The 27,938-nt window shown below is 38.9% G+C and overlaps 1 protein-coding gene and 1 long non-coding RNA gene across 5 annotated transcripts in view; both read left to right on the top strand.

Moving 5' to 3' along the window:
* Nucleotides 1–5,520, top strand: part of LOC140700438 (uncharacterized) — a 48,410-nt gene extending 42,890 nt beyond the window's left edge. The window contains exon 5 of the long non-coding RNA XR_012078830.1: nt 5,327–5,520. This is a non-coding gene — a long non-coding RNA (uncharacterized lncRNA). The remainder of the gene's footprint in view (nt 1–5,326) is intronic.
* Nucleotides 5,521–6,277: 757 nt separating this feature from the next.
* WIF1 (WNT inhibitory factor 1) overlaps nt 6,278–27,938 on the top strand; it is a 66,092-nt gene continuing 44,431 nt past the window's right edge. For 2 of the 4 annotated variants that reach the window (XR_012078421.1, XR_012078422.1), the window contains exons 1-2: nt 6,369–6,892; nt 7,403–7,542. Coding sequence is in view for 2 of the 4 variants with exons in the window: in XM_006205820.4 (XP_006205882.1) it covers nt 6,745–6,892; nt 7,403–7,542 (288 nt within the window). In the remaining 2 variants the exon portion in view is untranslated. Of the gene's footprint in view, nt 6,893–7,402; nt 7,543–27,938 lie in introns of all 4 variants that reach the window. The other 2 variants (XM_006205820.4, XM_072973014.1) reach the window with 2 other exon arrangements.

The raw sequence follows: 27,938 nt of genomic DNA, 5'->3' as shown, positions 1-27,938 counted from the left end.
TTTTCACACACATACACACACACACATTTTAAGTAGGTTCCCACAGTACATAATATTTTTAATGTGTTTTTTTCATTCCACAATATATCATAGATGTTAGCTGAGATTATGTAATTTTCAAATACTCTTAAGCGTGCATAGTATTTTTAAAATTTGTATGTAACCCATAATTGATTACTGAACATTTAGGACGTTTCCAGTTTTTTTACTGCTATGTGTAAAACAACAGTGAACATTGTAGTTAAGTTTAAACATCTTTCTTCATGTCTTCTGCCTTAAATTGTAGTATCTAAATGGTTCCTCCTCTCAGGTAAATACTAACTCATATTTTTTTTTGTAGTATTTTTTTTCCTGTTTTATATTTAAATATATAACATATATAGATATTTATATAAAATCAAGCTGACACTTATTTTAGAATACAGTATGAAACAAAGATTTACTTTCATTTTCCAGCAGAAACCAGTTGCCTCAGTATCATTTATTCAATATTCTATGGTTTTCCTGCTGACACTCTGAGTGTCTGTATCTAGTCTGTCTCTCCATCCTATGTAAGTACAAGATTGTTCTGGTTCTATATAGAGGGCACGTTCCTCATTTCTCATTAACATGTCAGAGCATTTTTATATTATTTTTGCGTGTTTCTATTACACATAATATCTTACACAGAAACATTGTTTTTTGGGGTTTTTTTCATTTAAAATGGTATTATGAACTAGAAAGAGGTATTTGGAAATGTCATTTTAAAAAGTTCTTACAGTTTTAGTTTTGAAAACAGGAAAGCAAAGAGGAGAAAATTTAAATGGCTCTTAACATATTATCTAAGTAATTTCTATTAACATTTTAAAAAGTAGGAGTCAGCTATATGTCTAAAAGATGTCAACTGATAGAGAAAAAAAAATAGAATTAAAAAATTCCTCTCTCCCCAAACTCTACCTGACCCATAGTTCTTTTCACCAAAGGAAACCAGCATCCAGTTTCCTATGTATTTTTACTGCAGATAAATTTATGGGATGTGTGTGTGTGTGGTTGTGTGTGTGCGTGATTGTGTGTGTGCGTGACTGTGTCTAGATTTCTGTATGTATATGTACATCTTGTTTAAATGTCTGTGTGTGTATTAATTTTTTATGTCTACTAAGAAACATATACCATTTACACTTCTCTGCATCTTGCTTTCTCCATTTTTATAGCGAATCTTGGAGAACTTTCATAATCAGCATAGAGTCTTTTTTTTGGACAATAGCTGCCTGATATTCCACTGAATACTGCACCACAATTTGCTTGACTAATTTCCTCTACTAATGGATATTTAAATAGCCTCAAGTTTTTTGTCTTTGTCTTTACCATTACAAACAATACTACAGAGAATATCTTTGTAAATGTATTTTGGTGGGTTTTTTTCACATATATTCTTAGAATACATTCCTGAGTGAATGAATTACTGCATCAAAGAATATCAGCATTTTGAATTTTTGATGGATTTTGGAAAATCAGAAATTATTTTCCCAAATAGATGTCAATTTAGATATTCATCAATAATATGAGTATCTTTTCTTCTACATCTTTGACAATACTTTATATTTAGTTATTTTTTAATTTATCTAATTTTTAATTTATTTAATTTTTTATTTATCAATATTTTATATTTTGGACAATCACTTAAACAAAACAATATCTCATTGTTTTGTTTGTACTTCTTCCATTATGAATCAAGTTAAGCGCCTTTTAGCTTTTTATATTTCTATTTCCATGAAACAAAAATCTATATTCCTTTTCTACTAGATGATATGATAAATATAAGCATTTTGGAAATTAAGAAAATTATCCCTCTGTCTGTCATATGTTTACAGGTATTCCCTCCGGTATTGTGTTTATGGTGTAGCTATTTTTATTTTAATTGCTGCATAGCTACTTAAAACATTTTTTCACACCAAATTTACCTTTTCTTTTATAGCTTCCAAGTATCTTGCTTAGAAAGGTTGCCCCCATTCTAAGCTTGTAAATACATTCACCCATGTGTTCTACTAGATCTTTTATGATTTTGTTTTTTAAACAATATAATAATTTTAGTACATGTCTTATTGAAATATACATTAGAAAAGTGCACAAATCATGTGTTCAAGTTGATGAATTTTCACAAAATAAACATTCCCATGTAGCTGACATCCAGATCAAGGATCGAAACATTACCAGAACCTCTTCCAATCATTGTCACTCCCACAGGGTAACCCCTCACTACCTTGACTTCAAATATCATAGATTAGTTCTTCCTGTTTTGGGATTTTTAGTACATGGAATCATGCAGTTTGTACCTTTGAGTTTATTTAGCTCAACATGATGTCTATGCAAATCATCCACGTCGTGTGTAATTGTAGTTTGCATATTCTCACTGCTGTGTAGTATTCCATTGTAGCAACAATAGTAACTTATTAATTCATCCCACTGTTGATATTTGAATTGCTCCCATTTGGGGACCAAGGTAAATAGTGTATGTCTTTGGATGAATATGTGCACATTTTTTTGTTGGGCACATCTCTAGGAGTGGAACCGCTGAGTCAAGCTTTACTAATTATTGCCAAAGGGTTTTCCAAAACGACTGTACCAGTTTACACTTTCACCAGCAGTATATGCTTCACATCTTCACCAACTTTATATATTCTTTCTTTTTTCATTTTAACTATTCTGATGGTGGTGTATTGGCTTCCCACTGTGGTTTTCATTCTCTGATGGCTAATGAAGGTGAGCAGGTGTTAACTGGCCATGTAGGTATGCTCTTTTGTGAGGTGCTTGTTCAAGCCGTTTGCCCATTTTACTACTGGCTTGTTTGTCCTTTCCTTATGAATTTGTAGAAATTCTTTATATATTCTGGATCAGAGTCCTCTATATCCATGTTGTCTTCTCCCACTCTCTGGCTTGTCTTTTCACTCTCAATGCTATCTTTTAATAAAAAGAAATTCTTAATTGTAATATCACACAATTTACCAGTTTTTTTCTTTTATGGTTAGTGTTTTTTGTGTCCTGATGAAACAGCAATATTTTTTGTTTCTTAAAAAATTTCAAATGTACTTAATAAATACAGGTGCCATATGATAAACTGCACATATTTAAAGTGTATAATTTGTTAAACTTTGGGAGTGATGGATAATGGACATTATCTTGATTGTGATCATAGTTTCATGGTTGAATACATAGGTCAGAATATCAGTTTTAATAGTTCAATAATATTTAGTCTTATGAAGGTATTCTAATTTGTTTTCCATCTCTCTAATATTGGGCAATAAAATCGTTTTCCCTTTTTTTCCCCATCATAAAAGAATAATAGCTCTGTTAAATGTCATAGTGATGAAACAGCATGGATGAACAGAAAATAAGGGGTGTGACTTGTGCAAGACAAGATACGCTAGGTTGCTTGGCAATGCCATCACGTAAGGGAAGAAGAGCAAGAGTGTTCCGCGCAATGATGAGCAGCATTCAAGCTGTGCTGTGCTTCAGTAATGAGCTGTCATGTGTTGTGATGTACAGTTCTGAAGTGACAAAGCATGCAAGCAGAATAGCAAGAAGTGCTGGCCCAGGGTGGTGACAGCTGCCTACTTTGGGAGAAACTGACTGAAGCAGGAGAGAAACAACCTTTCTTCTTGAAAAATGGTTTTTAATTACAAGAGCATCTGCCCCTTTAAAAAAAATCAGAAAACATTTGTGCCTGAAGTGAAAGTCATTCCCTAGTCCCAGTCTCACTCTTCGTAGATAACACCTGGAAATATTTTGGGATGGAACCTTTTAGACATTTTCTATACATGGTTTTATATACATATTAACTAGATAGGTAGATAGGTAGGTAGATACCATCTTTGTTTTTGAAAAACAGGACTGAATTATAATTATGCTTGGCAACTTGCTCTTTTCATTTACTATCTTGTGTCTTGTGGCTCCCTTTCCATACCAGTGCTGCCTGCAAATGTAGTTGGTGAGAATGAATTACACAATGAAAGGAAGGATAATGGACTGGAAAATAAATGGTAGAATTTTAAAATGAAATGAAGTTGACGTGTAATACCTCCTAGGACATTATTTCCAAATTTTTATCACGTGCAAATAAATATTGTTATGTTTTTGCATAGAGAAATTTAAAAACGTGACTTTTTTTCCTAAATGAGAAAGCCTCCTTGCTCTTTAACAACAGAAAGGAGAATCCAGCCTGATTCAACTCGTAGACGGACCCTCCCCCTGAAAAGTACACTCTGTGACTCTTGAAAACAGCTGATTGGTGTATAACATATGTTTCTTCCTCCCCTTTAAAAAAAAAGAAGAGCTCAAGTCCAGTATTTTTAAAATAACATTTTTCTCTGTCATAAAATATAATTTTTCTAAGGGTCCACTGCTGGGGAGAACTGAACAGAGACCAAATGTTACGGAAGGAGAACATTCCTTACAGCACGGTCTATTACCAGTATTACCAACACCCCAATCAGTTCTTGAGGAAGAACCTCACTCAGAGGAAGCTGAATTGGGGGGGAATTTGGTCCCTCTTTTTCTCTACCACAAAATGAATTTTATGAAGGATGCTTCTCTATTAGGATTTGATTAGAACAACCTGTAGAGGGCGTCCTTGCATCAAGAGCCATAGGGGTTTGAGCAATACTAAGGGAAAAAAAAATTTTTTTTCAATTAAAACTACAACTGTCTGTAGTAAAAGAAAATGTCCATTGTATTGTGAAATTATTGTCTAACTGGAGGACCACTGGCGTTTACAATAGTAAAGTGCCTTAAGGGTTACCGCATGTATACGAATACATTATATAAATGAATATTCACTGAAATAAAAACTAACGAAATATCTGAAAAGAGTTAAACATTATTTTAAAGGAAGAATGATTGTGAAGCTTTGGATGCAAAAAGACTTATTTATGATTTACTTGTCAATATGAGGTACAGTGGTTAACTACATAGACTTTTGAAATCAGAGTACCTGGGATTTGAACCCTGCCTCTGCCACTTACCCGGTAGGTAACCACAGTTACCACTGAGTAACCACAGTGAACTAACAAGACCCTTTTGAGCCCTGTTTCCCCATCAGTAAAATGGGAATGATAATAGCACCTATTTAAAAGAGTGATGAGGATGAGGTAAGCACTTAAAAGTACTTTTTAAATTAAGACACAAAATTCAACACTTGTAGATTTCTTGTCTATTTCTTTATAAAGATCGACCGTTGTACAGAAAATATTTCATAATTGTAAATGCATATGCTGTCCTTTTTAGTAACTTCTTATGACCTAACATTTAACTGAATGCATGCACGTGTTCTGCTTCTCTTCTGTTGATTCAGGTTTGCTTTCTCCCCCTGCGGTGTCCATTGCTACACAAGGGACTGAGTGAAACAACATGCCCAGCCCCAGATACTCGACCCTTGGGGCATTTGTCGCAGCATTTGGATGCCAAAGAACAAAGAGAAGTAAATAACCTTTTTCTGAGTCTAAAATCTGTCTAAGTTAAAAAAATAAAGTTTTGCTTCCATTTTCATTGCACATCCAACGGATTAGGTAGGGGGCAAATTAAATCCTCTCAGCTGGGGTCGAGTGGGTGTGGTTAGGCTGGAGCCCTCTGCCAGCCTTCTCTTCCTCTAGTCAAGGCCAGAGCCTTGCTCTTTCCCTAAAGCGTCTGTCATTTCAGTACCAGCGCGGTACGCGTCCAAATTTCTTGAAACACCATTAATTATGAAGATATCCACGACTTCTGGGGGCCCTACCCGCGTAGGTCAGGTACACCTTTCATCCAGAGCCCAGAAAACTCTTCCAGGCGCAGCCAGTGAGCGGGGAGGAGAGCCTCCACAACTGTGAAAAAAGCATCCTCCATGGGGTCAGGCGAGCGCGGAATGAAAGCCCTGCGCCCCAGCCAATCCGAGCGCCAGCAATCAGGGCACCACATGGCGTTGGAGTCTCGGGTTTTAAATGGATGGAAATGAGCCAAGTGTCAGTCTAGCGCGGACAGGAGAGAATAGGGTTTGCAGAGGAAGGGATGACAGTGGCGAAAAGGGAGAAGTGGAGGAATATGCGCCTTCATTTAGCACGGGGATAGAAATGGGAGTAATCACGGTCGTCGTCGTCGTCTTCATCATCATCATCATCATCTGTGTTCAATCAAGTCCTGCGATGTCAGTTCCCCCCATTTCCCTCCATTCATGTTTCGCTTGGCCGGAGGCAGAGGCCAGTGACGTCCCAGGGGTTCCTTTGAGCTCCCTTCCCTGCGTTCGCCTCCACCACGCGCAGCCTTAGCGTGCGCTCCCACAGGGCGCACCGCGGCGTCAAGGCGGCCTCCCGGAGTCCCGCGCGGCCCCACCCCCGCGCAGCCCCCCCAGCGCCCCCCAGTGGCGGCCGGCTGGGCTCAGTCACTTCGCTCGCACCGCACTTGCGCCTGCCCTTCCCGCGCTTCCTCTCCGGCGGTATTTAACCCTCTGACTGTTGGCCTCGCTCTTCCGGCTGGCATCTCCGGCTTTGCCAGTCCTGCGTCTCTGCTGTCCCCTCTCCCTCCTGCGCCCACTCCTCTTTCTCCGCTCTCGCCCGCTCTTCCCCTCACTCCTCCACCTCCCACTCTCCCAGGCTCAGTCGCACCCGGGCCAGGAGGCTACACGCCCAGCCGTCTACGCGGAAATAGCTCCGGCTAGGGGAGAACTTAACGGCTGCAGGTTGCGTAGGTGCGGCAGGAGTTTCAGCGGGCAGAGCCACCAGCCAGGAGGTCCCCAGTGGCATGGCCAGGAAAAGCGCCTTCCCTGCCGTCGTGCTCCGACTCTGGAGCATCCTCCCGTGCCTGCTGGTGCTACGGGCGGAGGTCGGGCAGCCACCAGAGGAAAGCCTGTACCTGTGGATCGATGCTCACCAGGCGAGAGTGCTCATAGGTAAGGCACCCGCGCCCAATACGGGAGCTTCTGCTTCTTTGCCTACCTGTGTCTTCACTCTCTCTCCCGCTCTTCCATTAGAGAAGGAGAGATGCATGCATTTAGTAAGTTTTAAAAACTTAATTTCCAAGAAAGATTGCTCCCCACCCCCCATTCGCTATTTTCCGTCTAAAAGCTTATAAAAAACTTCTCTCTCAGGAAGCCTAAGCTGATCTAGTGTTCTGATCAAGCTCTTGCTAGTTTCTATAACCCTACATTTTTAGGTGGACCCAGCATTTGTTAGCACCAGTTAACTCCGTGTCCATTCCTTTTCCCTGAAAGCATGTGTCTTTGGCATCATTCTTATCACACTCAGGAAAATTAATTGATACCGAGGCAGGTGCTTTGTGAAAAGAAATGACCCATTACTAATTCTTTGGTGTTCTTTTTGCACGCAATTTCTGATTTGCATTCTTTTAATAAGAACATTAATTCCGGTTTGACAGTCTTACTTATTTTTTTTTAAATCAGGATTTGAAGAAGATATCTTAATTGTTTCAGAGGGGAAAATGGCCCCTTTTACACATGACTTCAGAAAAGCACAACAGAGAATGCCAGCGATTCCTGTCAACATCCATTCGATGAATTTCACCTGGCAAGCTGCAGGGCCGGTAAGTACTGATAACCAGAAAGGTTGAAGAAAATTACCCTTTAATATCTCAAGCACCTGATGGCAGGTAGAAAATACTGTATAGTATGTAATCTGCTACATTTTTACAATTTTTAAGAGTGATTTCTCATCAGATCTTCAAAGCGAGTAACGAGTTAACTCCCATTTATTTGAACATGTCACATAAATTAAAGATTCCCAAAAGAAAAAGGGTAGGCAAAAGAAATAATTTTTAAAGGGCAGGCAAAATGCCTAAGATCACTATTTTGATAAATCTCAGTGTCTTCAGGCTGCTGGAAATGTGGAGACCTCAAATCCCAACATCACTTCTTTCTGTGATCACTGACATTACAGTTTAACATAATATTTAAAAGACTTTTTCCCCATAGTATGTGCCAACCACCTGTGATACTGTTTCCACTTTACAACAACTTTTAAAGTCTATAAGTATTTTGAGCATTGTGCATTTGAAAAATATTGTTGAGTGCTATTCACTGGAATGATGTGAACACTATTTCTGGTACAAGTTCATAGACTTAATAAGTGTCATATAAGAATGTAAAATATTGCAAGCTACTGGGTTTTTTAAGTTACCATTTTAAATACTCTCACATGGAAAAAGAAAACAACTATCCTTTTTATGAAAAAAGCATTCCTTTTATTTCTTAGCACATTTTTATCTTTTATGTTACTTTTTGTAGAGTTTCAGTGTTATATAAATGACCTCTAATTTGGGAAAGGGAGAATAAATGGTATGTGATTTTAGTTTCTTTTGTTCAAGTGGAGAATATATTCGAGGTGACAACTGGTAAGTAATAAATTCTTTCGTTCATTAGTTGGTAAAATGTGTCTACTATGAAATCATTGTAATTATAATTAAAATTACAGTTTCAGGTCTTTTTTGATTCTAAAATTACTTAAATGGCTATTTTCATAAAGAACGTGATTCAGAAAACACTTCATAAAAAGTAGCTATTTTGAAGCAAGACACCACTTTGGTTCCCTCTAATTACCTGTGACAGTTTGGACATGACCATTTTAGATGCCTTTTCTCCCTCAGGTCTGTTCTCTCATTTTTCTTTTCTAAAATAGATCAAATCTAGATCCTTTAACACTTCCATTGTCATTAAAAAAAAAAATAGATGTTTTGGATCCACCAAAGTTCCTAACAGGAAGGTCATCTATTCTGAGACTCCCATTCTACAGATAAGTTCACTGACGCTCTTGTTGTACTATAGGAAAATTATTCCTTTTCTTCCTACAGCTCCTTCTTCCTACATACTTTATGGGCAACTAATTTTGGAACATTGTGAAATCAGTAGTAAGTCAGTGAATGACCTTTTATTACCTCCTTTTCTTTTGCACCTGAATCTATTTTGTTTGACCACTTAACAGCTGGGATCAATATTGATTCTGCGTTTTTAAAAATAACACTTACTTACACTTAAATGGATTTGTAAGAGCCATTAGAAGGTAGCTTGACTTGTGCCCCTCCCCAGCTGAAATGGTTCTGAAACTGCAGGTGAAGTAGAAAATGTCAATAGCTCTTATTGATTGATTGGCTGATTGATTTATCAGTTTTCTTTCTTTTTCCCTTGAGTTTATCTTCTGAAGGATGGAATGTGAAGCAAAGACTTAGATTCCATGCTAGCTCCCTTTTGCAAACATTGGCATATTGTTGAGTACAAAATGGACTGCGTATCAAACAATCTCAGGAATATTTCTTGCAGGGGATTAGAGAAGATGGTAGAGCTGGCGTGGAGATGAAGCTTCTAGCATCTTTTTCTTCTCTATTTTAGGTGTTGATTACCCATGTGGATTATCTCATTATGCAGGACAATGTTAGCACCTCAGTTACCTTATTCTCTCTGTTCAGTCTGCTCCAGTTAGGTTACCACAGGTAACTATGTGAAATCTGGTGCTTCTTTCTTTTCTTTTTTTTTTTTTTTTAGGGGGCAGGTACTAAGAAGGGGGAAAGGATCTATCCAATGCCAATAGCAAGGGGTTTTAAAATGTTGTTTAAATTTGACTAATGTCAATAAAGTTATGTGATTCCAGTACCATAATTTTGAAATGCATAGAAATTTTGAATATGGGGAAAATAATTACTTCAATACCAATTAAGTATTTTGAAAGGCATCTTTGGCTAAAGCCAAACCACATCAAAACATCTACATGGAAAATGAAAAGTTCATTCCATTATCTAGTTATTTCATCCAAATAATATCAAAAACTTAGGGATTTCAACACAAACAAAACATATCGCTGATTAATGAAATTTTAAACTTGATACTTAAGTGTTTTGGCAACACGTGGAAAAAGCTAAAATAGCTTTAGGACTGAAGACCTAGTAGAGAACAGTTATCTACTTCCAATAACTTATTTGTCCAGTAACTCAGGGTGTTCTTGGGGTCATTTAAATAACTTTCATGTTCTACTTCAAACAAATGCAAATAAAAATTACAGTGAGATTCATTTCCCCACATTGCATTGGTCAAGTTTTTCCAAAGCGTTTTTAGTATGTGGAGAATTATGCATCTCTCCACGTACTGGCTGATGGCCACATTAGCCTTTCTGCAGGGCAATCTGACTCTGATGGCAAAAGGCTAGACGCAGATTCCTTGACTAGGAAATAGTACTTCCGGAGATTCATGCATGGAAACAGACATGGATAGGGATAAAATTTTTAGTGCAAGCCTGTTCCTCATTGTGCTATTTATAAAAGTGAAAAAATGGGCAGAACCTAGAGATCCGTGATAGTGGCAGGTAGCATTAATAAGAATATTTTAGGCATCTACTCAATGCCATGGAAAGATGTTCATGACAAATTAAGTTAATGGTCTATAACAGTATATTCTGTTTGGTTCTATTATAAAACATGTGGACAGACATAGGAAAACACATCTGATAAATGTCTGATCCTCCAAGGTGTTAACATTAAGTACATCTGCATGTATTACATTCTGGTTTCTCCACAGTGAATGTGTATTGATAATCTTAAAAATTATTTTACATTAAATATGTGTAAAAAGTTGTACTTTAGAGTTAAATTATATATTCTGTATTATAAATAGTTTACTTATATTTATTATCCAGTGTCATTTTTACACTACATGTCACTCAGCAAAATGGTAAGAGAATTTGTTTTCATGGCTGATTATAACCTGTGAGGCTCAAATAATTTGCTAATGTTTATCTGATTCTCACTTACCAGTTTCTTGTGAGAGTTTCAAAAAGCTGCTCTGGAAAGCTTTCCCGCCTAAGTCAGATTCTCTGACCTCTTCCTCTGCCTGAAATCCTCACTTTCCATGGAAAACGGTCTCCACTTTATCTCCTATTTAGGATATTCATTTTCTGACATTTCCCTTTTCAAGACTTATAGGTGAGAGAAGAATTTCTACAAAAGAGGCTTAGGCTTAAAGGATTTTTGGTAATTAAAGGGAAAATGCTCTTTGTTACTGTATATAACTTTTAATAGTTGATATTTTTCAATGAGGCATTCCTTATTCTATTTTTTTCTTTAAATTTGAGACAAGTAGGAACCATGAGCAACCACTTTGGTTTCCTAAACTACACACTAATTAAACATTTTATTTGGAAAATAACCCTTTCTAAACCTAAAGGCTTTCAAATAAAACTTTAACGAGAAGTTTTGTTAGACAAATCTGAATTCTAATACTAGGACACAACTGCTAATTTCCATATATGAACCAATTTGGTGAGAGGCCAAAAATTTTTATTTATAGAAATCATATAAATAGATCTTTATTTATAAAGATCACTTAGACTTGATCTTAGTCATGGTGATATATTTCTATCACCTGCATAAAATGCTCAGGTGCTGTGAATCTAGTACCTAGTTAATAGGGCAGCTCTTTTTTATGTTGGCTTTTTTTAAAAGCAGTGGTGATGGATTTATGCTGAGCCATCTCTACGCATTTTCTAATCTTCTTGTGACCAAATGCCTGTTTCTGCAATGTTTGGTAGGGGTTGGTGGAGGGAAACTGGTGTCTAAGAAATAGAAATTCTCTGGATGAAAATAATTGGCCAAAATTTATTTTATTGTATTTTTTTTAATATTTATTTTTTTCTTTACATTTTCTAGGTGACTATTTTTTAGGGTGTTTTTTTTTTCTTTTTTGTTGGGGGAGGTAATTAGGTAATTAGAAAAGTCAAGAAACAGGCCATTTTCCTGACAACTGACTCACATTTTTGCTAATTAAAAAAAAAATCACTCTACTGACATGTATCTGTAAGATCAACTGGATAATCCAGTTCTGTCATTCAAATGCCCCTGCAGCTCCAGTTAGCTTGTTTTTGCAATGTAGTGTTTGAAATGATCGAACACTGGCCCCGGTCAATTGGCTGCAGTTCGAAGTCTGACATTTCCCATTTGGACTGGTTGAGTTGAGGAGACCTGTATTAAAATGGTTTTTTTTTCCTTCCTTTCTCTCTTTGACAAAAATCAAAGAAAAACAATAGAGAGTGAATTTTCATTCAAGTACTTCCTCTCCCTCTTCAAAGGAACTGCCAAATGCCCTTAGACACCTCCTTCCAACTCTGAAGTTATGGTAACACATTATTATTATTTAAATCCCTTAGTGCGTACTGTCCACATTTTTTCCTAGTGGAGTTACAATGGTGTTGGTAGTTACAGTCCAAGGAGTTATATACCTTCACACTCTTGAGGTTTGCCGTCCTACCTTTGCAGTGGTTTTTGTCACCAAATGGAGGAAATGCCTCGTTTCTTGACCCCTGTACCATGGTTTCAAAGTGGGAATGTGAATATGTTTGCATACTGTGGGTATGATTTTTTTTTTTAAGAAGGTACTCATATCAAAAGCGCAGCTTTAAACCTTTCATGTTTCGATCCTGCTATGCTGTGGTATTTTGCATTCTGGTGTTGTGGACATGCCACGAGGGATCAAAGAGTAATTCTGCAACAGGGCCCATTTCATTTAGCAAAGCAGGCATGTGCCAGCCATCTGTTGTATCTGCTGATAGAAAACAGCAGTAAGTTTCTCAAACTATTGCCAGAAAAAAAGGGGGAGCTTTATAGCTTAGAGGAGATGAGTTACAAGGTACCTTGTAAGCCACATCTGGTTCTAGAGCAATTTACATGGCATAAATGTAAACCCTGCGACGTCTTCCTTTCACGGTGTTGTAAAGGCACGTAAACGGGCCCTTCGCCGCTAGGCTCCGTGTTTATTTCTGACTTTCAAATGCTTGCACAAATAAAACTCTTTTAAATTGTTGTGAAGTGGAAAGGAAAGATGTTCAGTAAAGCATTTGGTTTTGGATTAAACTCATTTAACTTAAATGTCCCTGATGAATAGGATGGGTGTTGTGAGGGAAAACTTTGGGGATTAAGAGTTTAGTGAAAATGCCTTTCATCTTTCTGTCAGATCTTTGGGGAAGGTATTGTCTGAGCAGGGCTTCTTTCGCTGCAGTTTTTTTAGCCAACTCGCTCCATTTGCCATCCTGGGATGACCTTGGTCACATTCCCATGAATGTAGATGGGGAGTTGGGTTCTCATGCAGTGTTTCTGTGTCCAACATTCAGTCAGTCAACAAACACAGACACAGCCACAAACCATACAAAGAGGAGTAAACGTGATCCCTGCCGTCAGGGAGCTAATAGTCTGGAAAACAAATACCCATCACATTCATACAAATGAGGTTAGAAAGTCTCGGATTGGCTGAAAGCACAAAGGATGACACCCTTTTCCCCTGCCTGGAGGAAAAAGGGAGTCAGGAGCTCTCCACTGAGCTCACAGAGCAGGTGATGTCTGAATTAATTCCTGCTGGATGTGGAAGCCCTCATCAGACCGGCAAGATAGGAGAATGTCTCCCAAGAGGGAGAGCTCAAGAGGTTCAAGTGCATGGAGGTCTTAAAGGGAAAAGCATGTTCTAGGTGATCATGACAGATCTTGGGTCTCATCTCAAAAGTCATGGAAATTCAGTGAAGGGGATGTCAAGGTCAAATAATAGGGAAGGGTTCTAGGGGAGGAGAAGGGAGTAGAAATGGTTCAGGGAGGTTTCTCTCTTCTCTGCTGTGAAGAGAATGGATGCAACATTTTGCAGGTTTGTCCCAGGCATATATTAAGTAAATCTTTGGTTTCTGTGTTGATTAGACAGTGGCTTTTCCATAATCATCATTTAACTCTTCTTACCAAACTTTCGGAATAGTTTACAATGATTCATCTCAGCTCCAGATTAATTTCTTTTAGGTGATTAGGGCATAGAACTATAAAAATCACTTTTTGTGAGTGCATAGGACAAAAAAAAATAATAATTTTCGAATGGAATCTAGACCTTTGAACTTAATGTAAAAGGATACTTTAACAAGGACAATAATGTTAATTTGAAGAAGAATTCACTTAGCATCTATTCTCAGCTCCTGTACTACCTTTCTAATTATCAAGAAAACCTTTCTAAGCATCAAGAAAAGTACAGTAATAATACAGAAATTACACTTGGCAGGTGATCTTTCAGCCGAAATAATGAGAGGTCAGACATTGGAACTAGATTAATTCAAACTAACCCTGCTTCTTTCAGCATTTGATTTTATTTCAAAGCTTATTAGTTAAAACTCCAAAGTCACAGGACAGTTTCTGTTCTTCCCTGTTTTCCTCAGGTACGTGTATGGATGTCTGTGCCTCTGAGCTGTACATTTTGTCTTTTTGGATTTTATGAATGAATCTGAGTAAAGAATCTTGAGAAATATCAGGCATCTTTTGAAACTCACTCACGTGAGCAAAATCTCACAGGGCAGCAGTGTGTTGTGGGCCTGGGACAAAGGGACAGATCTGGGGAGTTAGTTATTAGCTGGCAGTGAGACAAAGGACGTGAACCCAGGCCTTGCTTAGCTGCTCTTGGCCAGAAATCAGATCATGCCTTGGGGGCAAAACGTGACTGAGAACCAATTCCCTGCCCTTGAGAAAATGAGAAGTGAACTGGTGAGGCACCTATATGTAAACAGGTCATCTTAATAATTCCTGGTTGAGTGGTATTGTAGGAGTACTAAGGCATTCCCAAATTAGAATGAGAGCACACAGGAGAAGTGACTCCAGTACTGAGTGACTATTAGGTTAGCCGAGCACAAATGTGGACGAGGAAATGACTTAAGGCAAAGCATACAGACCACAAATACATCAGCTGGAGAACTAGTGTATGTGCAAGGTGGGAAGAAGAGATGTAGGCAGGGGCTAGGTCTAGAGGACTTTGTCCTTCGTGTTAAGGCATCTGAGACTTACTCTACAGGCAGTGTTGAGTCAGTCCATGAAAAAGTATAAAGTAGAGGACGACAGGGTCAGAGTTCCATGCATAGCTTATCCTGTCAGCAGGACGGAGGATAGCTTTGAGGGGAGCTTACCCAGAGGAGGGAAATGAGGGATAATGAAGTACTACATCTGGGATGAAGAGAAGGGAACATGGGTTGGGGAACCATTTAAGAGGTAAAAATCTGAAAGTCTTGGTGCTAGGAATAAGGAGTGCCTCATTTCCTCCACTCTCTGCTTCACTGACTTGGCCTTAGCCCTGTTAGCCTTTCTGTTCCCCACCCCCAAGCTCATCCTTCCTGCCTCAGGGCCTTTGCACATGAAGTTTCCTCTGCCTAGATGCACTCCTGCCAGATTTCTGTGTGGCTTGCTCCCTTGCTTCCCCCATGTGTGATCAAATGTCACCTCCTCTAAGAAAATTTCTCTGACTCTCCTCTCTAAAACAATAGCTAATCCCCACCCCCCAACACACACACACACTGCATCACTCTCAGTCTCCTTCTCTGCTGTGTTTTCTTTTTTTATGGCACTTAAAAGAATGATAGTACTTGGTTTTATTTGATCTTAATTGTTTGACTCTCCCAATAAAGGTAAGCCCATGATAGCAACGACTTTGTCTTGTTTGCCATATAACCCCAGGTCCTGAAACAGCTCCTGGCACACAATAGGCAATCAGTAACTATTTGTTGAATAAACAAATGAATACATTATTATTCCCATTTGATAGATAAAGCAGCTGAGACACAGAGGAGCCAAGGAAACACAGGTGGTACATGACAGAGCTGGGACTTAAACCTAGGCAGGTGAGATCCAGAGCCCTTGCTCTGATAAGTGCTGAGTAGAGATATGAACACAGAGCAAGCTCTGGTGACACAGAGGAGGAATCAGCTAATTTTGGCTGAGGAAATAGGGGAAGGTTTCCCCAAAGAAAGTATAATAATCGACTGGGGGGCATAAGACTGTGCATGAGGTGGTTTAATCAGCTGAGACGGGAATAAGGCAGAGGAAGAGGACTGTCACAGGCAGAGGCAAAAAGAACTGTCAAAGTGCATTCTGGGAAAGGCTAATGGTGCCCAAGACTGAGGCTCGGCAAGTGGAAGGGAGAATTTTGGGGGCCAAGGAGGAGGAGATAAGGAGATGAGGCTGGGCATTTGGTAAGGTCCAGATGGAGAAACATTGGAACCCATCACAAGTCATTTGACTCAATTCTTCTATCTATAAGAAAAGCAGTTTGTATTACCTTTAAATTCCTCCCAAATTCAGAAATCTTATGATTCTATCTCTTAACTAAAACATCTTCAGCCATTTACTATTAATGGTCATATCTTTATACAAACTGCAGTATCTCTCTGTTTTTTAAAGTCAAAGCGTGAGTCTTCCTCCAGAATTGTCTTGTTGAATTTAAAACGATTCATCTCAGAATCCTTTATCCTATGTGAATAATAATAGTCAGTACTTACATAAAGCACCCTCTGGACTGGGCAGTCTTTTAAGTGCTTTATAGATTCTATCTCATCAGAGCCTCAGAATAATCCTGAGGTAGGTGCTATTACTATCCCCGATTTATAGATGAGGAAATTAGGGCTTACGGAAGTCAAATTACTTGCCCAAGACTACACAGCTAAGAACACTTACGTACACATTTATATACTTTAGGGGTCTTTATTTGATAACGTTTGGAATATCTTCTCATTCCAAAAAGTAACCAAAGAGCACTCATAAATGCTTACATGTCCTAGGTTCCGAGAATACAAATTTTGATTGATCTAACTGCCTTCTAGGAATTCACCAGCTGGTGGTAAAGACCATGGCATCGATAAAGCAGTCATAATAATTACGGTAAGTTCTCAGGGCCAACACGTACAAGGTTTTTTCATTGCATAAGGGAACCTGACCAAGATGAAACTCAGCCCATCTTTCACTTGTCAGGTATTATAGCCTCACACAGAGCTGCCTCTGCCCAGAGGGAATACTTCTACCTAATTCGCACAGAACCTTCATAGGAGCTAGCTGTGGCCCCCATCAAATGCCCTAAGAAAAGTGCTATGGGAGCATAAAGCATAAGGATTTTTGCCATTGATCAGATAAATTTGCAATTGCTACTCTTCTGGAGTAGACATCACAGAGGAGGTCACATCTAAACTGGGTCACAAAAAAATTTCAGTAGGCAGAGAGTGGCCAAGCCAGGTGGGGATGGGATGGGCATCTAAGCCTACTGAACGACCCACTGGGAGGTACACAGGATTGAGAATCATTGATGTGGTTGGAGAATGACCGCTGGTTCAGGATGGTTAGTGTTTATGGAACAGACCTGAAGCATATAGATCTAAAAAGGTAAGTTTGGGAAGATTATGATGACTTTTGTTTGCACAGTTAACTTGTCTTGTAAAAAGTGAGGAGCCATTGAAAAAGTAGATGGTAATGTGGTATCTATATGAAGGGTAACTTTGGGGGCAGATGGAGGGCCAATGAAGAGGTAGTTGGCCGAGGACTAGGAGCCAATTAGGAAGTTATTTAAGACACCATGAGAGATGACAAGGATGTGAACTAAGGTAAGCCCTGGGGAGAGAGAGGAAGGAAAGAGGAGGATACCACAGAGATTACACTGTCAGTGTAACTGACAGGATTTATCGACTGTGGGTCTTATGGAAATGGAATAGAGGATGACTCAGATGGCTGGGCTGATAGTTTTGTCTTAACTGAGAAATGAATTACAGGAGCAAGAGCAGAACAGTTTGAGGCACAAAGATGTTAGGATCCATTTGGAAATTGCTGAACAATTCAGATGGCAAAGTCTGGTATATATTTGAAAACTGGAGTCTAGGGTCAACAGGAGAGGTATAGAATAGAAATACTGATTTTAGAGACTTTGGATCCTTCTTCTCTTTCTTCCTTTGACCTCAACTCAATAAATATTTATTGAGGGCGTACCTAATGCCAAAGCATGTGCTGAATGCTAAAAAAGAAAAAATAAATTGTATATGAAGCTTGCCCTCAAGATTACAGTCTAGTATAGAAACAGATATGAACCAAAATAACAGTAATGCACTATTAACCATGTTATAAATGCAATATGGACAAGATGCTATGAAAGTACTGAAAAGGGGGCATTACCTCTGTCGGGAGAGGAGTGAATTATCTGCATAGGGTCCCTGGTGTTCTTCCCCTTTATGGGTCCCTGAGACCTGTAAAACTGAGATATGAGCGTCTGGAACAGCTTCTCTTTTTACCTTCATGGCTTTCATGTGCTTGAGATAATTTGGCCTCATCTATTGTGCCTTCCACTTGCCATTATTTTCTTTGGAAGTGAATAATTGTCACTATACCACTAGGTGACAGAGCAAGTCTCCCAAATTAAACGTCTAGAACTACTCTTAGGAAACTGTGGAAGCTGAGAGTAGGACTCGTTCGGATGCCTCCTTTCCAAGGGCTGTTTCAGTGTTAGTCATGGATGCACCATGATTCAGACTCACATCTGCAGTCAAATTCAAGTAGCCCAGCTCCAGATGGACATCCAGCAGACTTGTAGAAGTGCCTTGGTGTTCGGCTTTTGAGTACCTAGTGAAGTCATTTGATTCCTAACATTTGTAAGTTCAGTCAACATTCCTATTTCCAGTTGGAATTTCATTAGGATTTGAGATTGTATTATATTGCTGTCACTTATAGCAGTAGCCAGCAGATGGCAATGTGAAAGTTACTTCTTTGTGGAGTTTTCCACCTCAACGTTGTTTGAAGGCTGTGGGGGTGTTCTCTGTCTAATGGAGACCCACTTGTGGGTACTGTGATCTTTATGTAACTCATTTCAATAGACCATTAATATATTCAGTAATTTAGAAAACAAACTCAATCAAATTCAATGAAAACATTAAAGCTCGTATGTTTGAGAACTCATCCTAAATAACTAAAAATGTGAATGATTTCATTATGCACCGATCAGTTGTTTCTTCCTTTTAAACAGTTGCTCAATTTCAGGCAGGAGTCAAGCTTTGGGTTCTCTCTCCATGTTCATCCAATTTTTCCTTTGCTTTCCCTGGCTGTACGATGTCACAGAATAGCAGAATTGGAAGAGATCTCAGAGCTCATCCACCCCATTAATCCCAACCTTTCTTTGAAGCATCCACGAATCGTGATCTTTCAACCTCTAGTTGAACATGCTCGGTGGCAGAGAACTTATTAAGGCAGATTTTACTTAGTAATTTAGATTGTGGTAATCATAGAAAGTTGTTCTTCATAATGAGCCAAAACCTGCCTTCTTGGTGTAACTTGAATATCCCAAGACTCACATTTGGAGAGCCCTATTTTGCATTTATACCCTAAAGTTTACTGACTTGTCCCCTCCATTGCTGACAGAGGGCCTCTGGTTCATTTACTCCTGTTTCTTCCCTAGCAAAGACCAGCTATTGTGGTGAGTTCTTAGAAGGGCTCTACCCATGCCATCCCAGAGGGGGAATGTCTTGACCTCTCCTGCTGCTGCAGTGGGGCCCTGAGAGAAGACTGCTTCTCAGGAGCAGGTGCAGCCTCTTCACGCTCCCTAAACCATAAAGACTCAAAGGGCCACACTGGGCTACATTCTCCACAGGACTTACAGCCTCAGAGCATATGGTGTTCTGTGCAGAAATGAGAAGTCTACTTCTGTCCTCAGTTTGGCATTGAACTTTGTCACTGAGTACCTAATGCAGCATGGATTAAGACCCTGAACCCAACTGAAATCACCAATATTAAGTTCCTGCAGCCCATGTTAATAGAGAGTCCTACCTTACAAGGCAAATATCAAATCCTCTAAGTCAAGATCTAGTTCGTATGCCAAATAGAACATGACTCCAGACTGGCTGAATGTCTTTGGTTCCCAAAGTTTGATTATTAAACTTATCTGATTTCTTGGACATCTGCAGGCCAGAGTTTGGAGAGTTATCACTGCATGTCCTAAGTTGTCCGGGATTTCAGGAAACATTTCCTTGTTAACTGACGGAGAGTGTACAAATTGGTACAGTTCTCCTGAGTTGAAATACGAGGTTCTATCATTCTGCTAATAGCAGTGACACTTTTCTATGTTGCACTTAAGAGTTGAAAACACATTTTCATTTATATGGTCTCATTAGGTTCGTCTGGTCCTCCCACTAACTGTAGGTAACTACATATGAGGAATAACTGTGATAATTTGCAGTGAGTGGCCTTTAGCCAAAAGTAAAATAATTCAAACCTCATCTTTAATAGCTGCACATGTTTTTATAGTGCACAAAAGATTTATGTGCTGTGTGATTTTTGTAGGAAGGCTTTTACCTTTCCATAAAAATAAATAAGGGCCCATGCAATAAATACTATCTAAATTATAAGGAAATATTTTCAGTACAAAATATAAGTGGATTATCATTCCATTCCATAGTAAGCATAGAAATAATTACGCTTCATCTGTTTTCTTATTTGGTATTTCAGATATTTTTTGCCATCAGTTCCTTGAGAAACTGCATACCCAAGACTTTTCTAGAATGGTATTTCCATGCTTGTAGGAAGTCGTTCCCCGGTATAAAACACTTCAATTTAAGAAAGGTGATTGAATCTGCCCTTTTGAGTGGGATGTGGAGCCAGGACTAGGACAAGACAAGTAAGCACCCAGGGTGCTTGTTGAACCTAGGATTGAATGTCTCCTTGAATTTGTGCTCTGGGTGCCTTGCTACCTCCCCCTAGCCCAGATCCTCAAACATACTGGACAATACGACGTATGATGGTTAATTTTGTGTGCCGACTTGGCCAGGCCATAGGGTGCCCAGACATTTGGTCAAACATTATTTCCAATATATATGTGACAGCGTCTTGGATGAGATTGACATTTGAGTCAGTACACTGAGGGCATGTGGCCCACGTACATTGGGCCAGTGTCGGTGGGCCTCGTCCAATCAGTTGAAGGCCAGACTAGAGGTTGACCCTCTCAGGAGTAAGCGGGAACCCCTTCTGCCTGGGTGCATTCACACTGAAAGACTGGCTCTTCTTGGGTCTTGAGCCTGCCTGCTTTCAAACTGCAATGTACACCTTTCCCAGTCCTTTGGACTCCGATTAGAACCATACTACTGGCTCTGCTTGGTCTCCAGCTTGCTAACTGTCAGCTTCCATAGTCATATGAGCCAGTTTCTTATGATAAATGTATCTGTTTATCCTGTTGGTTCCTTTTCTCTGGAGAACTCTGACTAATACATCTAGTTTTCTGTCTCAGCTGCCTAACAGTGGGAGAAGTTCCTATTAAAGAGGGGCAAATGGCAGCACCTGCCAAAATCCTGATCAACTTAAGCTCCTGGGACCTTGGTTTCTTCAAGTACTGAAAGGAAATAATTAGTTTACTTTTTACAATGGCAGCAAAATGCAGTTGCATAATGTGTACGAAGTCCTTGACACGTAGTAGACACTGAAAAAGTAAGGTCCTTTCTTCCCTTTGTATTAATGAGCTGTTAGTGCTCAGTGGGAGCCATGAGGCCAAAGGGGCGTAGTCTGCCAGATCCCAGGCGAGGGACTGTGCTGGCAGGATGCCCAAGTTCCACTCCGAGTGACAGCATCCCACCCCCTGAACTCAGAATGTCACCCTGAGCTGGCCTCGGGAGACCTGGCTTCTGGCCCAGCTCCCACACCATTTATCTGGGGCCTCAGACAAGTATTTCATTTTCTTTCTCATTTGTAAAATAAGAGGGCTCCTTTCAGTTCTGAATTCTCTGTGATTTATCAGCCATTACCATTTCCACATTGTTCTTGGTTTTGTGTTTGAATTCAGGTCACAGGGAGAAAGCTTGGACAACGCGGTTAATTGTAACAACAGCAAAAAACCTTGAGCAGAATTAACTTCTCAAAATCCCGTTTGCCTTCATAATGCTAATAAAATCAACTAAAATCTATTTTAGACAACTTACCTCTGGTTCTCCTATTTGCTTGGTTTCAGTCCATTTAAGTTGACCAGTAAACTGACTTTAGGAGTTAAACTCTGAGGCAGGTAGACAGGACGGCTGTATTACTAATATTTATCCTTTAACACCTTCTCCAAATTGTAGCTCCTTTCAAGATATAACATTTATTCCTGGCTTGGCTCTTTACAAAGAATCAAGGAATCAATTCTGAGATCTTGTCTCACTGCTACAAATTGAGACTTTTTTATTGCGAATTGTATAGTAACTATAACTCACAAAACCCATTACTCAATCAGGAACATAAACTAGACTTCATTAGAGCTTGCAGAACTTAATTTCCTGGGTATAACTATCTTTTTTATGAATCCTTACAGAGTTTTAAGTTCGTTACTTTTTTCCATCGTAAACTAGTATACCCTCTAAAAATTTTTGGAAAATCCAGAAAAAGAAAGAAGAATGGGAGAGGAGAAGTCATGTATAGTTAACTTATACTAAGAAATGTTAATATTTTGGTGTTTTTTCCATTAAGGTAACAATTTGTGTCCTTTCTTGTTTGTTGCTTGCTTGACATTGGGGCAATTTCCCATGTTATTACATATATTTGGGGATTTATTTAGGCATTCTACTTTGATTACGTCTTTAGATAATTTTGCACTTTACAAATACCACTGTGAAGAGAAACTTGATGCGTTGGTTTTTCTACATTAGGAATAATAATAATATTATTATTATTATTATTAAGTATTATTATATAATAATAATAATAATAATTCCTTAGGACTGAGGTCCATCTTGGAATTTCTAAGTCAAAGCACCTGATCATTGTACAGGCTCTTGGCACATACATTATTGCTGAATGGCTTGTGATGGCTACTCCATTCTTCCAACAGAATTATGCAAGGGTGTCCTTTTTGGTTTTCTTTGGTGGCTTATTTCTAAACTTCCAAGTGGTACTGATGGTAGTTGATTTGTGCCTGCATTTTGCTAAGTTCTGACAAGTTTATCCCAGGGGGAAGTTCATACTGTAGGGGGCAGTGGGGGATCAGCAAGGGGCTCTCCTCTTCCACACAGGGATGTTAAGTTCCGCCAAGGTAAAGAGCTCTGCGTAGGGATGATTATTAATTGTGAAAATAAGACTCTTCAGATAGATGCTAATTATAAATTATACTTCTAGTCTACAAATACAAAATGAGTGGGTGATTTCTAAAGAGTAAAACAGGTCATTTCTTTTCAACGTAGCAACCAAATACATATTCTACTCATTTAAAACGAATAAGAATAAATATTTATGAGTCTCTCTGCGTGCTTCATATACAAATGTAGATATAGTTATCCAAAAATATTTTGAAATGACAGTGACTGGAACATCTATTTTTGCCTGCATACTCTTTAAAAACATTTTTTTAAAATATATTAAGTAATTTATTCTCTCAACACTCAGCAGTAGGATTTCCTCACGTTTCAGAGGGAAAAGGCAGAGAAGGATTACCAAGTAGATCAGCTTCAAAGCCTAGAGAGTTACTGTCATCAGTGGGTAGAACGTAACACTTTGTAAGAGGAAGAATGGTGTATTTGCTCCATTTATCAAAACAAGGGAACTCTTACAGGCCTTCTGTGAAAGGGGAGACAAATTCATTTGCTAATCAGAGCTGTACATCCAAGTGGGTAGAAGGGGAAAGAGTAGATCTCGGGGGAAGTTTAAGAGAAAGTACTCAGGCAGCTAAAGAGCTGGTTTCACTAGATCCTGCAGTCTTGATATCTGAGTAAATACTGTGCATTTTTAGCCTTTGGAGTGTCAACCTCTGCTGAATTTGCTCTCAGTGGAATAAAATGTTCAGGAGGAAATAAACCTGGTAGGTAGACTCAAATTATTGTTTATAAACTGCTGGCTTCTCTGATACTGAGCATCGCAGCCACTTCAAAGGCAGGAGCCCTCACATGCTTCTTGGAGTGAAATCTCCTGCCGTGAACACGTGGTGAGCAGAAGGGAAGTGGGCCGGCCTGACGGAGGGAAATCATTCTCAACCATCCCGGTGGCTCGCTCTGAGTAATCTCATCAACTGGTTATCAAAATGTATCTCTGCACTTTGAAAACATCAGATACTGGTAAAAACAGAGGTGTGCATCCAAGGATATCTGTGCTGTGAATATCCAGGTTTGCATATGCTTCTGAGCAGGTGACTAATGAGTGGTGAGTCTTAGATCACCAAGAGCACAGAACTGAGGTGCTGAGACTTTAACAATGAGAACTAAGTCTTTACTGAGCCCAGTTCTCTCCCTAGTTATCTATGCAGGATGACCTATATTCGTCCCAAATGCTTGGGACTCTGTTGAATTTTGGAAGAATTTGTCAAGGGCTGACTCCACTTAGAATCATAACCTCTTAAAAGGGAAGGCATCTTTGAGATTCCTTCCAAACACCTTATTTTTCAGATGAGAAAAATCAAAGACCAGAGATGATGATCGACTTTCTGAGGATCACAGAGAAAGCTAGACACAGAGCTGGCAAAGGAGCACATATCTTGTGACAGCCGGCGCAGAGCTTTTCCCTTCCCCAGTTTGAAACTTAAGGCTTTGAGAAGGTGCAGCATGGCCACGTCACAATCCAACAGCCCCATAAAATGTGGAAGGAAAGAATTGCCCATAATTTTTCTCCTGGAATGGAGTATGAGGAAATCCGATGATCTGTTTTTGTGTTATCCAGTCCAAAACATAGACAGACAGAGAGACAGACAGACACACACACACACACACACACACACACACACACACACACACTCACTCACACCCTTTAAATGTTCAACTCGGGGCCAATAGCCAGATGGGATGGGAACTCAGTTCTGGCCATGATATGTTTCACCCAGCACAGTGCCTAGGACATGCTAGATATTTAACAGTTGGCCAAATCTCAGGCCAATATCAGTGTGAGTTTTTTCTTTTTTAATTTCAACATTAGCATAATGGAAATGGTTGGTAGGGAGGAAGAGTGGTATGATGGAAAGCATGCTGGGCCAGTCCCGACTGGATGGGCCTAGGAAACATAACTCCATGGCCTTCAGTTTCCCTACATGAATCTCCTAGAATTTTTCCAGCTCTAAAATGTCACATTCTGCCATTTTACCTTAGAGGGGCTTTGTGAAAACTGACCTGTTTCCAAAGCTCTCTGAGATCCTTTATTGTGAAAGTTGAAAAGTGTTAAAAGTCAGATAATATATATCTTTAAAAATAGCACTGTCTTTACATGACTTTGAGAAGCTGGCCCGGGTTCATAGAGTGGCATGGTGTTTTGTCTGCTGCCTAAGAAGGAGGAAAGACATTATGTTAGCACAACGTGTACTGACCCTTATGTTCTGTTGTCCTTCTCTTAATTTGTTTTAGAATGTTGGCTCCTTCTTGAGGGTGAGTTCTTTCCCCTAGAATCCACCAATCTTAGAATGACAACCCCTCTCCCTTTCCTTCCTCCTTCCGTTTAGTAAACATGATTTTTTCCCCATGGTACTAGAACTTTAATTTCCTCTAGTAGTATCTACCACAGTGATATAGCACAACCAAAGAAAATGGAGGGAAAACACTGGAGACAGAAATACAAAAGAGATGATGCCGAGGTGAGTCTTCTTTTTTTTTTTTAAAGACAATAGAAAGAGTTCTGTGGAAATATTTACTCTCTGGGAGGGAGATAACTCAGAAACAAATATAATGGAAAGATTTGATTTTTTTTTGGAACAAAGCAATTTTGGAGGGATCAGGAAGAGTGATACAGAGTAGCATGGACAAAAGATAAAGTTTAGAAGTGGAAAAAGTCAAAAAAAAGTAGACAACACACCAGTCCAGAGCAGGAGGAGGGAGGAGGAAATGTTTAGGGAGGTTGCTTGTGAATGCAGGAGATTTTAAGGTCAACCACAGATTAGTAGAGACAAAAGGGATGTCAGCCTCTCACAGGAAGTGTGCAGCCCAGATTTTCAAGTACTTTCTATAAGAATTCCATCGTCATTTTAGCTATACAGAATTTCATCATGTTGATGGCCCACACTTTATATCCACCCAGAATCTTACTTGCTACAATGAAATCTCATTTCTTTTTGTTGTACCTTTAAGGACTTGAGGATAGCCATGTAGCAAAACTTCACAGCATCAGAGACTGGTTTTCCAGAATTTTATATATATATATATATATACACACACACACACACACACACATATATATATACATACATAAACACATATGTATATGTATGTATATATATAAAAGAAACCCACCAAGAATTATAGACAAAAATGAAATTAGAAAAGTCATCAATCTCAATACTGAATTTTCCAAACCAGTCCTTCATTAGCCATTCTAAATAGTTTTAATAAGCTTTTGATATGCTTCTCTGAATCCTTTGGATTCATTAATATCATTTAAAATAGTAATATTATACCTAGTGCATTGCATGAAGGAAGGATTTTACACACAATAAGTTTTGTAATCAAGTTGACTTTTTTTTTTGTATAGTGGACTTTTATTAGTGGAAATATAGTAGAATAGATATATTGAATAATATATTTGGTGAAAATAGCCAAAAAAGTTGAAGACATTTCAAAAGTAAATTATTACCACATTGCCCAGTTGTCAAAAACAGAAAGAATCTGCAAAGGCCAAAAATGAAGGAAGAATGGAAACCCTCGAAGGAAAACGAACGCCATTTTGATCAGATGTATGAAGTCAAGATCCAGTCCTAAGTGAAACATAGAATTGACATTGTATAAACCTGGTTTCAAGTCTTGTGTTTAAGTCCTTGATCCATTTTGAGTTAATTTTTATGAGTAGTATCTAAGATAAGGATTCAATTTCCCTTTTCTGCATGTTTATACCCAGTTTTTCCAACATGTTGAAGAGACTGTTCTTTCCCACATGGGTGCTCTTGGCCCTCTCGTTGAATATTAATATATGCAGAGACTTAATTCTGGGCTCTTTATTCTATTCTGTTCTTCCAATCCATGACTGTGGGATAGACTTTTTTCATATAGCATAAAATTTATTATTCAAACTCAGGTTGTGATAAACTATGATTTTCCAGACTGATTTGCCTAATTTCAGTTGCCCCGTTAGGCTTTAGTGGTTGGCACATTTCATTCCAGTTTTAATGGTATCATATTTTAATTGGTTAAGATTGGGATACTTCTCTCTTCCAGAATATTAAAAATCTACTTAATTTAAGAAAATCAACAGCTTTTGTGAGCACCTTCACACTTTGTTTATGAAAGTCACTAATAAGAATATCTAATAGGTTGGTCGTGCAAGACAGATCTGAATGAAACACCATTCGGGATGCACACCAGGCTGACACAGGTTTATGCTTTTGGTGTGGCTCTTAATTTGATTGTTCAGCCATCCCACAGAATGGTATAAAGGCTGGATGTCCCAGTTGTGGGAAGGAATCAATAGTGATCTTGAAACAGAGGCAGACTGTCTCCATTGCTCCTGTCCTCTCTTCTGAGGAAGGACGTCAGTTTTGTGAGGTGCTGTTTGTGTCTTGCAACTCTGTGTTGATGTCTCGGCTGTTCTTTTAGGTATTAAAAGAGCCATGAGAACAGATACTGATGCTGACTAGTCTGTAATTTCCAGAGCCATCCTTTTTTTCTCCTGAATACAGGAGACCCATTTCTCAGTGCTTTTTAATTTCCAGGCATCCACACAAATCTTAATGCAGATCATATTGGCCCTGCTGATTTGCGTACATACACTTCTGTCATTGGTCTATTTCTTTTCCTCTTTATGTAATCTGTTATCCTCTGTCACAACTGGGAACCAAAACCATCTCTGATATTTTCTTAAAAAAAAAACAGTCAAACTGAAGATGTTAAAAGCCTGATCTGTCTCCCCTATCGTGTTACTGGCCTTCTTTGATCATGTGTGTGTGTGTGTGTGTGTGTGTGTATGTGTATGCCTGCGCATGCATGCACAAGACATTTGAATTTACTTTTATAAAATGAAATTGGACTGCTGAAAATAAACTGGTAAATCGTTATGGTCTCAGCCTTTAGTAATTATAGTCAAACAGGCGATATGAGGCCAGATATCCCATTTCTATGTAGATGGGTACAATGAATGCATTGTGAGTCAGTAATTCATATTTTAATTTGAAAGCTAGTAACATATTTACAATTGGAGAAGTTCAATATAGTAGCAGTAGAGTTATAAAAAATTTAGTAGTGCTATTTTGAACGAAGAACTCGAAAGGCGTATAC

The sequence above is a fragment of the Vicugna pacos genome, chromosome 12 (assembly GCF_048564905.1).
Source record: "Vicugna pacos chromosome 12, VicPac4, whole genome shotgun sequence".
Taxonomy (NCBI): domain Eukaryota; kingdom Metazoa; phylum Chordata; class Mammalia; order Artiodactyla; family Camelidae; genus Vicugna; species Vicugna pacos.
This window is presented reverse-complemented; position numbering and strand designations above follow the sequence as displayed.